The sequence below is a fragment of the Tachysurus vachellii genome, chromosome 5 (genome assembly GCF_030014155.1).
Source record: "Tachysurus vachellii isolate PV-2020 chromosome 5, HZAU_Pvac_v1, whole genome shotgun sequence".
Classification (NCBI taxonomy): Eukaryota; Metazoa; Chordata; class Actinopteri; order Siluriformes; family Bagridae; genus Tachysurus; species Tachysurus vachellii.
Window position 1 is genome coordinate 26,186,529 of NC_083464.1, and position 18,287 is coordinate 26,204,815.

Here is an 18,287-nt window from a genome sequence, read left to right on the forward strand (position 1 = left end):
TTGTAAAGAATTTGAACTTTGAATTTATTCTGAAATTTCATTCGCACTGAAAAACTGAAAACAACTTGAAAATGAGCTTAAAGTTCTACCTCCTGCTTTGCACTTTGATGTAATGTTAATAGGAGAATTTAAATTTATGGCTCTTGTAAGCTAGCCATTGATCTTATGAGGACGATAAACTGGGAATATGTTAACTTAAATGATTCAAGTGAGTAAACATAATAAACTTTTGATGCAAATTATGTATAAAAATGTACTGAATAAATGCATAGACAACAGAACCATGTCTTGCTTCAAATATTGCTTCAAAGTGAAAAGGGTTTCTTTTTCAGTTTCACTATGAGCCAAGCATTCCCATAAGTCTGCACCTGTCTGAGCAAACAAAAATCATTTCTCTGGAAGCTGAGTCACGTCAACTGGACTTCTTTCTTGTTAGATTGAAAAGTTTTAACTATTCATCCGAGCAGCTTTTTCAGTCTGAAGTTGGCAGGATCCCACAAATTTGTATTCTCCAGTGTTAAGGATCCCCCATTCCTGGAAAGGAACAAGGAGAAAGTGAGATTTGGGGGATAGAGATTTGTGGAATTCTGCTAACTATGAAGTTTATATATTCACAGAAAAAAATCAGTCCTATTCAATTCAGTTCCTTTTATTTGTATATTGCTTTTAACAGTGGACATTAGCACAAAGCAGCTTTATATATAATATATCAACTGAAAAAATAAATTATAAACGGTGGCTTAGTGGTGAGCACGTTCGCCTCACACCTCCAGGATTGGGGGTTCGATTCCCGCCTCCGCCTTGTGTGTGGAGTTTGCATGTTCTCACCGTGCCTCGGGGGTTTCCTCCGGGTACTCCGGTTTCCTCCCCCGGTCCAAAGACATGCATGGTAGGTTGATTGGCATCTCTGGAAAATTGTCCCTAGTGTGTGATTGCGTGAGTGAATGAGAGTGTGTGTGTGTGTGCCCTGCGATGGGTTGGCACTCCATACAGGGTGTATCCTGCCTTGATGCCCAATGACGCCTGAGATAGGCACAGGCTCCCCGTGACCCGAGGTAGTTTGGATAAGCGGTAGAAGATGAATGAATGAATGAATCTGGAGATTCATTTACTGTCCATGTAGCTTGTGATGATCCATTCATCCATCCATCCATTTTCTACCACTTATCCGGGGCCAGGTCGCGGGGGCAGCAGTCTAAGCAGGGACGCCCAGACTTCCCTCTCCCCAGACACTTCCTCCAGCTTTTCCGGGGGAATACCGAGGCGTTCCAAGGCCAGCCGAGAGACATAGTCCCTCCAGCGTGTCCTAGGTCTTCCCCGGGGCCTCCTCCCAGTTGGACATGCCCGGAACACCTCCCCAGGGAGGCGTCCAGGAGGCATCCGGAACAGATGCCCGAGCCACCTCAGCTGACTCCTCTCGATGTGGAGGAGCAGCGGCTCTACTCTGAGCGCCTCCCGAGTGACCGAGCTCCTCACCCTATCTCTAAGGGAGCGCCCAGCCACCCTGTGGAGGAAACTCATTTCGGCCGCCTGTATCTAGGATCTTGTCCTTTCGGTCATGACCCAAAGCTCATGACCATAGGTGAGGGTAGGAACGTAGATCGACTGGTAAATAGAGAGCTTGTGATGATGAAGACTGAAATGGTATAAATCACTTTGACAACAATCTCTCATATTCTTTGCATGTTTGGGCTATGTACTAGGATGGCTAGATCTCAATCTAACGTGTCAAAGTTTGTTATCGTCTGATGAATAAAAGGTAGAGTTTTGGGCAAAAACAAAAGATATGCTTGGTGCAAAAACAAACAAGTCATCCACAGAGCACTCTAAGCAGGGTGAAGCATGGTGGTGGCTGTATCATGCTATTTGTTCAGCTGGGACTGGGGTTCTAATCAAGAATAAGGCGTGATGAATAATAGCACGAGAAACTGTTGACTTTTATTTTGAAACAGCTCTCGCCCTCGCTCACCGGATGTTGTAAAGTTAACGCGCCACTACTGTTACTCAGGAAGTGTTTACTAGCTGGAAATAAACACGCTGGTGAACGTCATGTCATTTGTCATGACGGAGACTGAAATGGCGTAAATTAGGGGTTGAGTGTTTGAGACACGGCGCAATGTGGAGACTACACTCTGCAGATCCGGGGACAGGTAGCGAGCTTAGAAAGCCTTTTTTAAAATAGCTTTAAAAAAAGCTAGAAAAATGTGGACTATGTTGCATTTCAAGATTATAAATAAATAATACGTGCACTCATTGTGTATATTATTTACTCCAGGTCATTAAGATAAAATGACAAGATCACTTTTAGCTTTAATGCATGCTGTTAACATGGAAGTCAGTAGTAGATCTAGTTTAGTAGTAGTTTAGTACTTTAGTATGATGTAATTGAAATATATATATATATATAATGTGTGTGTGATATTGTTATGCTTTCCAGGCCCAATCACTTTGCTTGATGGTAAGGAGCATGTAGTAGGTCGTAAGAACTGTGACATCCTTCTGTCCAATGACCAGTCGATCAGCCGTGTACATGCCCTCATCACTGTCACTGAGCAGGTGAAAAATCACACACAGTTTCGTTCACACCGAGCCCTTCACCATTTATCATGTGTATATGCCACAATATTTCACAATACTCAGTGTCCTAATCGTTGCTTTGCGTTTTTTTTTTCCCCTCTGGTGATCCAGGCATTTTTTTGTACACTAGTGCTTTTAGTGTATTTTTCTACACTAGTGCTTTATTTAGTGCATTTTTCTACGCTAGTGCTTTATGCAGTGTATTTTTCTACACCAGTGCTTTATTTAGTGTATTTTTCTACACTAGTGCTTTATTTAGTGTATTTTTCTACACTAGTGCTTTACTTAGTGCATTTTTCTACACTAGTGCTTTATTTAGTGCATTTTTCTACACTAGTGCTTTATTTAGTGCATTTTTCTACACTAGTGCTTTATTTAGTGCATTTCTCTACACTAGTGCTTTATTTAGTGCATTTCTCTACACTAGTGCTTTATTTAGTGCATTTTTCTACACTAGTGCTTTATTTAGTGCATTTTTCTACACTAGTGCTTTATTTAGTGCATTTTTCTACACTAGTGCTTTATTTAGTGCATTTTTCTACACTAGTGCTTTATTTAGTGCATTTTTCTACGCTAGTGCTTTATGCAGTGTATTTTTCTACACTAGTGCTTTATTTAGTGCATTTTTCTACAATAGTGCTTTATTTAGGGCATTTTTTCTACAATAGTGCTTTATTTAGTGCATTTTTCTACACTAGTGCTTTATTTAGTGCATTTTTCTACACTAGTGCTTTATTTAGTGCATTTTTCTACACTAGTGCTTTATTTAGTGCATTTTTCTACGCTAGTGCTTTATTTAGTGCATTTTTCTACGCTAGTGCTTTATTTAGTGCATTTTTTCTACGCTAGTGCTTTATTTAGTGCATTTTTTTCTACGCTAGTGCTTTATGCAGTGTATTTTTCTACGCTAGTGCTTTATGCAGTGTATTTTTCTACACTAGTGCTTTATGCAGTGTATTTTTCTACACTAGTGCTTTATTTAGTGCATTTTTTCTACGCTAGTGCTTTATTTAGTGCATTTTTTTCTACACTAGTGCTTTATTTAGTGCATTTTTCTACACTAGTGCTTTATTTAGTGCATTTTTTCTACGCTAGTGCTTTATTTGGTGCATTTTTTTCTACACTAGTGCTTTATGCAGTGTATTTTTCTACGCTAGTGCTTTATGCAGTGCATTTTTCTACATTAGTGCTTTATTTAGTGCACTTTTCTACACTAGTGCTTTATTTAGTGCATTTTTTCTACGCTAGTGCTTTATGCAGTGTATTTTTCTACACTAGTGCTTTATGCAGTGTATTTTTCTACACTTGTGCTTTATTTAGTGCATTTTTTGATACACTAGTGTTTTATTTAGTGCATTTTTTGATACACTAGTGCTTTATTTAGTGCTTTTTTTCTACACTAGTGCTTTATTTACATTAATTTTCCCCCAAACAATATCTGTGACCTTTTAAGGTAATTCGAGTTCCCTCAAGTCAGTTACAGACCATCAGAAGATCATGTTCAGTTTGGATTTAAAAGCTTGGTGTGTACATTGTTGATTTAGTTTAGGGTGTTATTTATTTTAGAGGATAAATGATGTAAGGAATAAAACACAATAAAGGCACGGCATGCAGTTATAGGGAATTAATCAAAATGCTGCCTGCATTTAAGCTGTGGAAAATCTTTGAGACAAGTTAGTTCCTGATTACACAGCTATAAGAAGTCATTTCTGAACCAGCATCTCTGTTTTGATCTTAAAAAAATACAACCGGCCCAAATGAAAAAAAAAAACAAAAACAAAAAACTATTCGGTTTGTAAAAATATAATGTAAACGTAACAGCATGCTTTTAAAATGTTACTTTTAATAGCATTTGCATACTAATGAAAAAAGGCGGTTTTATCTTTATTTGTAAATGAATAGGCTGGACATGTAAGCTCTTTTCTCTTGATGCAATGAAGCTCTACATTTTCATATGATAGAAAATCTGAGTCATAATACTTGTGCTTAAATGTTCAGCAGATGGCGCAGCTTCTCTTCTAAATGAGTGATGTGTTCACATTGTTGCAGGCTGTCACGCTGAAAGACTGCTCCAAGTACGGCACTTTTGTCAACGACAAGCGGCTAGAGTCTGGATCCACTCAGACTGTCTATGCTGGTGACAAACTGACATTTGGGGTTTTTCAGAGCAAGTTTAGGTGTGGATTTCTTAAATTGTTTTTCTGGACTTGTTTTATGTGCAGTTTGGGACAGGTGTAACACTACAGATCAGAAATATTAGTAGCTAGTAAAGTTCAGACTGCTGTGCTTCCAGCCAACTAAAAAGAACTATAATCATATACTGTATAGACCTGTATTGTTCATTATGGCTGATTTGTGTCAAATTCCTTTTATTTGTCTCAGGCTGGAACTGGATTCTGTGGTTGTTTGTTCATCGTGTGTTGATAATGAAGGGAAAGCAACTCTCTCCAAGGACGTCCAGGCTCTTGGGGGCTGTCTGGTCAACTCCTGGTCTCAGGATTGTACTCACCTAGTCATGCCTGCTGTTAAAGTCACCATAAAGGTCAGAAACACATTGACTGAAAAGGTTTTACCTCCTGTCATTACATACTTACATAATTACATTATGTTCATTTGACTAGACAAGAAAACCTTTGCACCAAACAAAAAATTCCCTTACAAGTGTAAAAAATGCCCTGGCTCTTAACAATCCCAAATGCAGTGCTTAGTGATAGAAACAGTTAACCTGTGATAACTTTCACTGCAATTCATTTTATATTATATTATATTAATTTATTTGTATATGAGGAGTTTCCAGGTTTCTCCCTGTGCTTTAGAGGTTTCCTCCAAGTAATCCGGTTCCTCCCCTAGTCCAAAGACATACGTTGTGGGTTGCCTCATGCCCTGAGTCCCATGGGATAGACTTCAGGTTGTCCGTAACCCTATGTTTCTGTAAAAAAATGTAATAAACTGTGCTAATGATTAATGCCTTTGCTTTGGTGTAATCTATGTGAATGCATGTGTGGTGTGTATAATAAGTGAAACCTTTGCTGTGTGTGCAGACGATCTGCGCGCTGCTGTGCTGCCGACCCATAGTGAAACCCCAGTTCTTCACAGAGCTCTCCAGAGCTGTCCAGCAGAAGAACAACCTTCCCAAAGCGGAGAGGTAGTGACTTCTCTTTCTCTTAAACACCTATGATGCGTGAGTGTGCTAGCAACTTAGAATTCTTTTGCTAATGAATTCATTTATTGATTATTTAATAAGGACTATCGGTTGGCCTCGAAGAAATTCTGGCAAACCGTCCGGCGCCTCAGGAGGGGGAAGCAGTGCCCTGCTCACACTGTTTATAGTGGGAGTGGGAATCTGCTGACTTTGACTGGGGACATTCTCGGACGGTGGAAGGAGTATTTCGAGGATCTCCTCAACCCCACCGACATGTCTTCCACTGAGGAAGCAGAGGCAGAGGGCTCAGTTGAGTACTCGTCGATCCCCCAAGCTGAGGTCACCGAGGTGGTTGAGAAGCTCCTTGGTGGCAAGGCACCGGGGGTGGATGAGATCCGCCCTGAGTACCTCAATTCTCTGGATGTTGTGGGGCTGTCTTGGTTGACACGCCTCTGCAACATCGCGTGGCGTCTGGGGACAGTTCCTCTGGACTGGCAGACTGGGGTGGTGGTCCCTCTGTTTAAGAAGGGGGACCGGAGGGTGTGTTCCAACTATAGGGGGATCACACTCCTCAGCCTCCCCGGAAAAGTCTATGCCAGGGTACTGGAGAGGAGAATCCGGCCGATAGTCGAACCTCGGATTCAGGAGGAACAATGCGGGTTTCGTCCCGGTCGTGGAACACTGGACCATCTCTATACCCTCACCAGGTTGCTGGAGGGTTCATGGGAGTTTGCCCAACCAGTCCACATGTGCTTTGTGGATCTAGAGAAGGCATTCGACCGTGTCCCTCGTTGTGATCTGTGGGGGGTGCTCTTGGAGTATGGGGTCCGGGGCCCTCTGCTAAGGGCTGTCCGGTCCCTATATGACCGGAGCAGGAGTTTGGTTCGCATTGCCGGCAGTAAGTCAGACTTGTTCCCGGTGCATGTTGGACTTCGGCAGGGCTGCCCTTTGTCACCGGTTCTGTTCATTATTTATATGGACAGGATTTCTAGGCGCAGCCGGGGGCCGGAGGGAGTCCAGTTTGGGGACCACGGGATTTCGTCTCTGCTTTTTGCAGATGATGTTGTCCTGTTGGCTTCTTCAAATCAGGACCTTCAGAGTGCACTGGGACGGTTTGCAGCTGAGTGTGAAGCGGCGGGGATGAGTATCAGCACCTCCAAGTCCGAGGCCATGGTTCTCAGCCGGAAAAGGGTGGCTTGCCCCCTTCAGGTTGGTGGAAAGCCCTTGCCTCAAGTGGAGGAGTTTAAGTATCTTGGGGTCTTGTTCACGAGTGAGGGAAGGATGGAGCGGGAGATCGACAGGCGGATCGGTGTATCTTCTGCAGTGATGCGGTCGATATACCGGTCTGTTGTGGTGAAGAAGGAGCTGAGCCGCAAGGCAAAGCTCTCTATTTACCAGTCGATCTACGTTCCTACCCTCACCTATGGTCATGAGCTTTGGGTCATGACCGAAAGGACAAGATCCCGGATACAGGCGGCCGAAATGAGTTTCCTCCGCAGGGTGGCTGGGCGCTCCCTTAGAGATAGGGTGAGGAGCTCGGTCACTCGGGAGGAGCTCAGAGTAGAGTCGCTGCTCCTCCACATCGAGAGGGGTCAGCTGAGGTGGCTCGGGCATCTGTTCCGGATGCCTCCTGGACGCCTCCCTGGGGAGGTGTTCCGGGCATGTCCAACCGGGAGGAGGCCCCGGGGAAGACCTAGGACACGCTGGAGGGACTATGTCTCTCGGCTGGCCTGGGAACGCCTCGGTATTCCCCCGGAGGAGCTGGAGGAAGTGTCTGGGGAGAGGGAAGTCTGGGTGTCCCTGCTTAGACTGCTGCCCCCGCGACCCGGACCCGGATAAGCGGTAGAAGATGGATGGATGGATTATTTAATCTATTGATTAGCAGCACTTTAGTCACCAATACTACTGCAGAACTTATTAACTGCTGTACAATAACACTAACGTTTATCTGGTAATTTGTCAGAGCATGTAAACAAACTGACGCAAGGTGATAGTATACTGTACATTTTTTTGCCGCTCCCGCAGACCGATTAGGTTGAAAAAAGACCTGATTTGCTCAGTTCAGGAGCAGGCAAATGAAAAATTGAGCCAAACTATTTTTTCTGAAACATATTGTGTAGAATCGGATGATTTTTATTGTAGTTTGTTTTGCTTACTAATTCCTGACGTGTGTACGTGTTCAGCTTCAGGCCTGAGATAGAAGAACCGAGCATCGCCAAAGAGAAGGTGGACCTGGGACCATGTCATGAGAGAAAGACTCTGTTTGCAGGCAAAACCTTTGTCTTTCTCAACACCAAACAGGCAAGATGTTTTTACTTTAACATATATGCACAGCTGTTTAAAAAATGGCTCAACAGTAGAAACACTGAGTGAAGTCTATTAACAATTGTAAAAAATGAATTCTCACTGTCGATTCTCAGATTGAGACCACGTTTGCTATTTCTTGTAAATAATCAAGTGCACATGATTAACTTGTGACTCATAACCTTCGTAACCTTTTAAATTCTTGTCCGCTTATGTTTGTCCTGCTGGCTTTTGTGTGGCTCATGGTGTTTTCCACTGTCAGTGAGTCAGCTGGTAAAAGTGCACAAAAAATAGGGAGGAGAAACAATCGTGATTATCCATCAAAATAATTGAGCTAAGTGATATCTGGGTGGGTGCGAACAGGCAGCCGAGCTGGCAGAGGGTCAGCAAGCAGAAGCTCTGATGGTGCTTTTCAGGGGTGAAGCCAATCCACGTATGAGGACAGTGTACTCCAGCATGTTGCCAACCAGCAGGTACTCGGCAGGTACTTGGGCTTCGAGCAGATCCTGGCACACGGCTTTCCTTCTTGGCAGATCAGGTGTAGTGCCTTATGCTAGGTCTGGTGGAAACTAACAAGGGACAATCTCAGCCATCGGGGAAGTCTCCATTATGGCGCCTTTTCCTCAATTTCACGGATTTTGACCATAGTTTAACACTTCCCAGGTTCAAATAGGAAATTTGAATGCTGAATTCATCATTTACCTGTAACTGCACACCTTGTCGTATTTTATTCTTTGCTTATATATTCACTCCACACCATTTAAACTTACACTCGTGCATCATTGCACATTTCCTGAAACCACTGTAGGAGCTTCTGTTCATTTTTCAGTTGAGCAACCACGACCAGTTCATCTGTATCTATCTGATATCGTGTAGATTGAAAATCTGTGCAAGTCTTAGACAAGGAGAACCTTTGAAAAACGTTCAGTTCCCAGTGTGAGTTTTTACAGCCATGAATGTTTTGGGTTAATAGACAATGTTTATTCCACAGTGAAACATAATTGTTCTCTTTATTTCATTCATTTCTTCTTTGGATTTCATATGTTTGTGTATATTTCACCAGATGAAGCGCTTAAGCCAGGCCATCAGTTTTGGAGGTGGAAGCAGTCAGCTTTTGGAGGAGGGATCTCTTCCTGTGTCACTTCTAGAGTCCACAGGAGTTTGTGTTGTTGATATGGCTACAGGATCCTCCCAAGCACCGATGACTCCTACTACCAAGAAATGGACAAATTCTGTCAGCTCGATTCTGCACAGGTAGCTCGGCGTGACTAGTCTGTATACGTTTTATGGTTATACAGCCTAGTATTTATGGTGCAGAGGAAGACTTGGGAGCTAGGAAGATTTTTTAGCATAGCTTTGAGGGATGATGTCTTGAAGAGATAATAGTAGCAATAGGGTGCTTGCTTAATACTGTATAACCCCGTTCCAGATTTTCTTTCAAGGACCCCGGTCTCATTACCACAGTAATTATTGCTGCTACTGACAAAGCAATTAGAAAGAATGTCATTATTCCTAAAAACCTCTGCTTTGTTACATGACAGATTTGTACTTTTGAACACGTTTTATGACAATATTATTCATATCAGCATCGTGTAGCTGTTTTAGTCAGTGTTTACGCTTTATGTCGGAGAGTATTATGTTGTTCTTTTGCCAGAGTAACACCACAAATCTGCCTGATTCAGCACATCTATCCTCTGTCTTTCCCCCTTTCTCTTTCTGGCACAGAAATGGTTTACGTTTCATTGCTGAGTCAGAGATCGGACTGGCTGCTATTTACGTCAATATTCAGACATACTGCAATCCCTGCTATTCTTTGGATTCACGTGGGTTCTCTCTTTCTCTCGCACACATTCACACGTACATTACTGTTGTTATTATTATTATTATTATTATTATTATTCATTTATTGAATACAGATATTATGGGACATTTCATTCATTTTAAGCTAATTGTTTGGTCTTTTAGAATCTGTTAATATGAGGCCAGCGATCCCTGAATCAACACTTTCCCAGAATGCAGCCGTGGACGAGACGGTGCTTCATGGAGCCTCCCTAAACATCACTGCCTACGTGGTTAATACAGAGCCATCTCAGTGTATCAGCAGGTAGGACATTTCACTTAACACTTTGCATCCGCAAGGTCTGAACATTTTGGTTAGGGCTCATCAGTCTCGATAACAAGCGCGCTAATAGGAGAAAATTTGTAATCTAAACCAAAATATTTTGACCACATATAACCAACCTACTTCGGTTTATTTAGTAGACTATATTAGTTATAGAGCTGCTATATATTGGGTGCATGTAAAATAATGAGGATGCAGAATTTGTTTCTTAGGCCACGTTCACACTGCAGATAAAAGTGGCCCAAATCTGTTTTGTTTGGGGTCAAGTGAGCAGGTCAGACTTCTTCAGGAGTAGTGTGAACACTCAAATCTAGCCCAGATCTGATTTTTTCAAATCAGATTCAGACCACTTCCATATGTGGTCCTGAATCAGACCCAAATCTGATTTTTTCCAATGTGGCCGCAGTGTGAACAACCAAGGCGGATTTGATGCGACTTTTACGTCAATCTACATCGAAATTCGTCACAATTATGCGCCGGCGAGTACGCACACAAACGTGACTACGCCTACAAAATGGATCAAATAATCAAAAGTTGCCCTCGACATCCGAAAATTTTCAAAACACTGCGTCTCTGTGCTACCATTACACAAACATTTAGAAAGAAAAGCGAAAATTAACTACCAACTTTATTTAATTTAAACCAACTTTAGCGTAACGGCGTGCTGCGTGTGACATCATTGTTATTGTTCGTTTGCATATGTGGGTCAGTTCGAAACAGCAAACAGTTCACACTGGTATCTGATATAGGCCACATTTTAAAAGGTAAAAAAAAAAAAATCAGATCTGAGCAAAATATCCGAATTGAGCGTTAAGACTTGCAGTGTGAACGCGGCTTTTTTATAGTTCATTTTAACAATACAGCATTGTGTCTAAAAACCCCAGCAGTAAGAAATTTCCTTTAAAATTTACAGGATATTGGATGAAAGTAAATGGGACTTTTATAAAAGTTATATAATAACTAGAGCAGTGCCGTTATTACAGTATAATATATTATTTGGCGTGCAGCTCTTTCAGGCAGTGGAGTAAAACTCTAATCTCTCTGGGTCTCTGGTTGAGTAAGCATTAGTCGTTTATTTTCAGGCAGTTGAGCTCACACTGACTATATAATACATCTAAAGAGCATTTCTGAAAGTTTAACTACTTTTACTTTTGTAGGATGGACATATGTGGGGCCACAGCTGTGGGTGAGACCCCAGAAAAACGTTCTGTAAATCCACTGGGTGCAACAACGTTTAGGAAGCTGCCAATGGCCACAGAGCTGCCAGCTGCCTGCTCTGAGCCTGTTTCATTCGGTGATGTAAAGGAAGAAAAGAAAGCCAAATCAGAAAGCCAGAAGAGTGCTGAATGTCATAAATACAGTGGCACATTTAAAAAATCCCCACAGAAGCAAGCATCACTGACTTCCTACTTCAAGCCATCCATTAAAAAGAGGCAAGGCACTGATATCTCATGTAGACATGTAGAAATTGGTTTCTTTTTGAAATGTCATGTATGTTTGTTTATTTATTTATTTATTTATTTATTTATTGTATTTGTGATGTCCTGCTGCAGGCAGCGTGAAGGCAGCACCGAATCCGAACTATCAGACGCCAAACTCTCCAGACGAGAGGATGATGAAAGCAACTCTAATCTGGCTCCTTCTCTACAAAAATCCTCAGTTTCCAGATTAGGTTCAAAACTAGCCCAAAACCAGCATGATACACCCCCACGGTATGGTTCCAGTGGCAGTCTCGGTTTGGGTTCAGGTCTTGCTACGGATTCCAAATCAGATGGCTTGCAACAAAATGTGAGCCTGAATTTAGATTTGAATTACAGTTTCAAGAAGAGGAAAGAGCCAGAACAGGAGCCCGTAGCACTTGTTGATTTAGACGTTTCTCTGGAGGAACTCGAGTCCATCATGTCTGAGGACATGGACGCGCCCGAGCCAGCGGCTAATAAGAAGCAGCGTTTGGATCAAGGGGAGAGAAGCACAGCTACTGCAGGGGTGGATTGCAGTGACACATTCAGCAAGCAGAGCAAAGCAGAGAAACAGCAAAGCATAGGCAGTACAAGCCTGAACTCTGAACAGGACACGCAGGGTCTAGAGAGAACGGCCCGGGTCACGTCTAGTAAGACGCAGGCGTCGAAACAGGAACAGCGCGGTTCAACAAGAGGAAGTGACAGACGTAAAACTGCAGACGTTAAAGAAGAGGAAGTTTCTTTTCTTTTGGTGAGGGGAGCCTTATATTTATTAATACTACTATTTTTATTTGGCTTCAGCTAAATGATGTCCACGTTAGGTTTGTTCTGAGTGCTAAGCATATTTGACTGTTTTCCAGTTATTGTTCCTGTCAAGTTTCGTTATTCGTGTTCCTTCTCTTTTTCTAACTGTATTTTAGAACTGGTTAGAAAGGTTGATGTAAGGAAGCATGACAACGCCTACCACTTAACTGTAGCATTTACAAAGAGCGACCAGGCTTTTCAGATGATTCAGATTAACCATTGTTCAGACAATCCACACAAGAAAAGCATGCAGATATCAGAAAAGCAAATTCACTGAAGGGGAAAGGGCAGGGGATTTCTTGTGGATCAGTAGGGGCAAGGGCGTCGATTTATGTAGGGACGGTAGGGACATGTCCCTACCAATATCCAGGGAACACTCAATTGTCCCTAGCAATAATTCGACCAAGCCTCTATATATATTTATATATATATTTATATTTATACATAACCACTGATCTCCGTCTGTGTCTTGTGCTTTTTTACTTATTTCATTTAACATTTATCCAGGAATCATTAAATAAGGTGAAAAATATTTTACAACAGCGTTCTGTAAAAAAATAGCGCAACTTGTGGAACACAAACGGTTAACAGATCTACCCCCTGCAATGAATCCCACCTCTGTAACTCACCTCTCTAAAAGGACTGGCCTTTACCTTTTTTGAGTCCTGCTCTCTAACCCACGTCGCTGTTTGATTGGCTTTGTCTTTCTCACTAATGTGTTGAGGTCGGAGGCTGCAGCTATATTCCGTTGTATGAAGTAATATGCAACGTGATTATGCAGCTACCGGTATGTGAGTAAGAAAGTATTCTTATAACAACAGTTTTATGCACAAAATACGGGGAATGTTGTCCCCACCAATGTCAAATAAATTATGTCCCCACCAATGACAAATAAATTATGTCCCCACCAATGTCAAATAAATTATGTCCCCACCAATGACAAATAAATTATGTCCCCACCAATGACAAATAAATTATGTCCCCACCAATGACAAATAAATTATGTCCCCACCAATGTCAAATAAATTATGTCCCCACCAATGACAAATAAATTATGTCCCCACCAATGTCAAATAAATTATGTCCCCACCAATGACAAATAAATTATGTCCCCACCAATGACAAATAAATTATGTCCCCACCAATGACAAATAAATTATGTCCCCACCAATGACAAATAAATTATGTCCCCACCAATGACAAATAAATTATGTCCCCACCAATGACAAATAAATTATGTCCCCACCAATGTCAAATAAATTATGTCCCCACCAATGACAAATAAATTATGTCCCCACCAATGACAAATAAATTATGTCCCCACCAATGACAAATAAATTATGTCCCCACCAATGACAAATACATTATGTCCCCACCAATGACAAATACATTATGTCCCCACCAATGTCAAAATCAAACTTACGCCATTGAGTAGGGGGTTAAAAAAAAGGCTGGATTGTGGTTTCTCTAGAGGGTAACAAAACAGAACAGAGGAGACACTAATTGTTAAGTATCAGTCACCTGAGACTTGCACAGTTTTCTAATTGTTGCTTGAAACAAATCTTGAAGAACATTTCTATTAGGTGACAGATTTAGGATCATTTTTGTGGTACAGTTCTTCTATTTTTCTCTTTCTCTGCTTTTTGCATTTATTGTTGTAAAGATTTTGTATGGATTTGTATTTTCACTGTATATCATTTAATTTATAGGAAACTAATGTCCCGAACGGCTTCAACAAACACAGTGAAGTGTCTGCAGTGAAAGAAGAACCCACGGTAGATTTATTTTTTTACACACAGAAAACAGTATTTTATTTACAAAACCAGAGAAAAGCGTCATTAGGAGGGTATTTAATAAAGTATCATTGCATCATTAATGATGATAAAATCTAAAAACATGCATTAATGCTGTATTGGGTTTGTAGACCTCAAGCTCAGGCTCTGCTCCTGAGAAAGATCCCGAACTTCCTAGTAAGCTTTTGCAAGTCCAGTTTATGTCCCTGACTGTGAAGGCCCCCAGCAGGGCGAGGGCCGAGCCACTACAGAGCCGTGATACGAACAGAAAGAATTTCAAACGTTTCCGTAAGGTCAGTCACAGAACAACAGGTAGAGTTACGCTGATTACGCACTTGTGTATATTTAAGACTCATTCTATTATAATATTGGTTTTAGGTCCCTGTTCCTGGACTTCAGGGCTTACCCAAAATCATCGGTGGCTCTGATCTGGTTGCTCATAACCGCAGCAAAAACTCCGAACTCGAAGAGTGGCTGAGGGATGCAGCTGAGGTAAGAGAGAAAGCAGGAAAACATCTGGCTGGCTTAAATATGAACAAATGGATAAATAAATAAATAAATGGTGGAAAATGATTCAGAACCACTTGTGTAAATAGTCAGGTTAAAGAAAACTGTTGAAATTCATCTCACTTTTTTTTTTCAGCAAGAGAAACAGCAAGAACGTGATGAGACTCTAGGTGATGACCTGTTCAGGTATGACCGAGTTTGATGTCATGGTCGCTCTGATCTTTGGAAACGATGAGACGCGTTGTTAAGAGTTAAAGTTTTTTCTTCCTAACTAAAGAATCCTTAAGCAGCCACAGGTATTCAGTACATATAAGATTCAAACACAGTGCTTGGCCACGCTCTCACGGCCACAGTGACATCCAGGATTTTATTTCTGAAGGGAGCATTATACAAAATACACATCTATAGAGAGTCATGCATACCAGCTTGGGTATATTTACGTAACACATTTACCTCCCTCGCTGCCCTCTGACCCTGACAAATCAAGGTGGATTTACCCAATGGCACTAAGCTGTCATGGCATGCAGAGATCCAAAGCCTGCTTTTGTGACAGAAAAGCCAGGCTCAGACAGTAAGGAGCTATAGTGCATGAAACAACAAGTCAGTGCAAACTGTCTATTTAGTTCTTGTCTGTTCTGTTTAACCCTCATGCACGCTAGCTTTTTGTATAACGCTTTTTTTTTATTCATGCTTTTATGTAAGGAATAAAACACTCAGCGGTCTGCTGTTATAGGAAAATAATCTTTAACAGGTCATGGTGGTGTGAGGCAGCCTGAAATAAAATGGACTGATGGCGTTCTTGTTACCACAGCAACAGAAATTGACCAGTCTTTAGCATTTTTAACGCATTAATGTATTACACATTGTACTTTTAACATCGGTTTTCTACCAGCCGGACCCCCCACCCCCGCACCCATCCACCCCGTACCTCCCCTTTAAGTTCAACAAACACAGCTTGTCCTGTTGCGTGCGAAACTTCAGCGTCGTTCGAACCCATTTTTAATTCATTTACTGTTAGGCTGAGTTTATGCAGTGTCTGTTGTTGCTATAGAAACGATACCATACGAGAAGGGGCACATTAATATAAACCTGTGATTTCAAGTAAAGCTGATGTTAGGAATAAATATGCATAAGAAATGGCTAAAAGGAAGCGCAATTAAAATAAAAATAATATGAATAGATGTAGGAGGCACGGTGGCTTAGTGGTTAGCACGTTCGCCTCACACCTTTCACCGGGTTCGATTCCCGCCTCCGCCTTGTGTGTGTGGAGTTTGCATGTTCTCCCCGTGCCTCGGGGGTTTCCTCCAGGTACTCCGGTTTCCTCCCCCGGTCCAAAGACATGCATGGTAGGTTGATTGGCATCTCTGGAAAATTGTCCCTAGTGTGTGATTGTGTGAGTGAATGAGAGTGTGTATGTGCCCTGTGATGGGTTGGCACTCCATCCAGGGTGTATCCTGTCTTGATGGTGCCTATCACCCGATCTCCCCGTGACCCGAGGTAGTTCGGATAAGCGGTAGAAAATGAGTGAGTGAGAGTAAGTGAATAGATGTAATAGAAACGAAGCACGACATTTAGTAAAACCAAAGCCAGTGAAAGTGTAAACAGAAATACGACAATACGTCTACACTAAACAGTACGATAATAATAAAGCGTTTGCTTTACTTTTCTTTTCTTTTTTTTTTTACAAATTTATATGGATATCTCTTGTAAAAATGCATGCAGAGACACGGTGAGAGTTAAACAAGCTAAGGGAAGGAAAAGTGTTTGTTAAAGGATGATGGTTGTTGCCTAGAGACAGAATGCAGCTGAAGTGTAAGTCTTGCGTAAAAGTGGTGCCATTTCTTCTGCACACACAAACACACACACACACACACACACACAGCTTGCCTTCAGCCAACTACAGTATAACTGTTTGAACTCTGAATCATGATGTTTAGCCAATTGAGCATAGAGAAGGAACATCACATGAGCTAAGCAAATGTACAGTCAACATGGCTTCTCTTTCTCTCATACTGCTGCACTTCCTCTGTGTTTAAAAGCCCAGATGTGTTTGTTTATTTATTTGTTTATTTATTTTTGCTGTTTTTACTAAAATGTTTTATTAATGTCACAGAAAAGTAAAAATATTTACTGATTTTTCACTGAGCTCATTTCCTTTTCTTTTTATCGTAGATACAATCCAAGGACGACTAAAAGAAGATGAAGATTGTTAATTTTTTTTTTTGTTTTACTGATCCGAATGTTCAAACCGATCCCACAGTTTTAGTGTTTTTTTGGTTTACAATTATAATGTTTCGAGCAATTGGTCAAGTTGGACAGTTTCACACGCTCACTTTTTAAACCATTATGAAAGACATTTCTGAAAATGTCTCAGTTTTCTCATTTGGTTATCTTTCATAAGCCTTCATGATTCACTTGCAGACAGCTTTTTTTTCTCCAACAGCTATCACAAATATCAATAAAAAATAGCACCTTTTTAAAATCGGATACATCCCAAGACTAATCATATGTACTATTCATAAAAGTAGCCAGTTTTTCAGATATTTCCTTGGACACTACAAAAACAGCGTACTTTTTTATTTGCTGTCCAATACCTGCCCAACTGGATGAATGTTATTTGTATTGTGGATTATATAACAGATGTCAGTGTTAAAACGCTAACATGAAGACTTCATGAAACATACAGTATTCATTAAAAATACAACTTAACAAATTACCAAGCCACCAGCTTTCAACCTCCATGTTTTCAAATGATCAAGTTGAATCTTTATAATGAATCATTTCTTTTTATTTAAGCAAAGCCAAAAAAAAAAGTAACAAACTATTTTGAAAAGATTTAATCATCTCTAATAAAATGATGTTTACAAAACATGTATCAAAACTTTTTTTTTTATTGTACAAGCATTCACTTTTAAGCATTCACAGAAATTCAGTTCGTAATTCAGAAAAGTATGGAACACTTTTTTTTTTATTTTGGCAACTCAACCGTATCTACAGTACGTATTTTTCAGGCTACAATGCAACATACCTTACGGACATGCATAGGAAAATTTACGTAATAATGACTTGCAGCCAAACAGATCAAATGAAATAGTTGGGATCAGATGGTATTCTTTGTTTGACTGGAATAAAAACCTGTAGTCTCACTAGCCCTTTGGCCATGGGAGCACAGCCTGACTGAGAAAGATCAGAAAGATCAAATGGAATTTGTTTAAATTCTAAATAACAAATCGCAATCAAATTCCATATATTTTTCTGACTGATGGGTTTGGATTAGTTCACGTTGAGAGTCTTTTCTAGTGGTTAAGGTTTAACGTTTATGACTATTTTATATAAGCACTAAAAACCCGTAGGTTTCGATTGGTTGCTCGGTCTAAAGCAGGGGTCAGCAACCCGTGGCTCTTTCATCCCTCTGCTGCGGCTCCCTGCAGATTTGGAAAATAAATATTTAATCTAAATGCATTTTATTTTAGTTAGTTATTTTTTTTAAAAATGTAATTTTAAATTCTAAGATTATGATGCTCTTGTAACATTAAAATAAACCGTGTTTAATTTTTTTGTCGCTCAAAATATGCATC

The 18,287-nt window shown here is 40.8% G+C and overlaps 1 protein-coding gene across 1 annotated transcript; it reads left to right on the forward strand.

Moving 5' to 3' along the window:
• Nucleotides 1–2,011: 2,011 nt before the first annotated feature.
• nbn (nibrin) lies at nt 2,012–17,578 on the forward strand. Its single transcript, XM_060870812.1, has 16 exons — nt 2,012–2,150; nt 2,438–2,556; nt 4,627–4,754; nt 4,960–5,119; nt 5,619–5,722; nt 7,903–8,020; nt 9,087–9,277; nt 9,749–9,846; nt 9,989–10,127; nt 11,303–11,578; nt 11,699–12,356; nt 14,119–14,184; nt 14,334–14,495; nt 14,581–14,694; nt 14,846–14,895; nt 16,882–17,578. The coding sequence occupies exons 1-16, from the start codon at nt 2,117–2,119 to the stop codon at nt 16,910–16,912; spliced, it is 2,448 nt and encodes an 815-aa protein (XP_060726795.1). The 5' UTR covers nt 2,012–2,116; the 3' UTR covers nt 16,913–17,578.
• The last annotated feature ends 709 nt before the right edge of the window (nt 17,579–18,287 follow it).

Bases quoted from the DNA above. Each gene is read 5' to 3' on its own strand.
- nbn (XM_060870812.1), top strand. From the start codon at position 2,117: ATGTGGAGACTACACTCTGCAGATCCGGGGACAG. The intron at 5,723-7,902 runs GTAGTGACTTCT...GTACGTGTTCAG, and splicing joins AACCTTCCCAAAGCGGAGAG to CTTCAGGCCTGAGATAGAAG. The intron at 14,896-16,881 runs GTATGACCGAGT...TTTTTATCGTAG, and splicing joins CTAGGTGATGACCTGTTCAG to ATACAATCCAAGGACGACTA.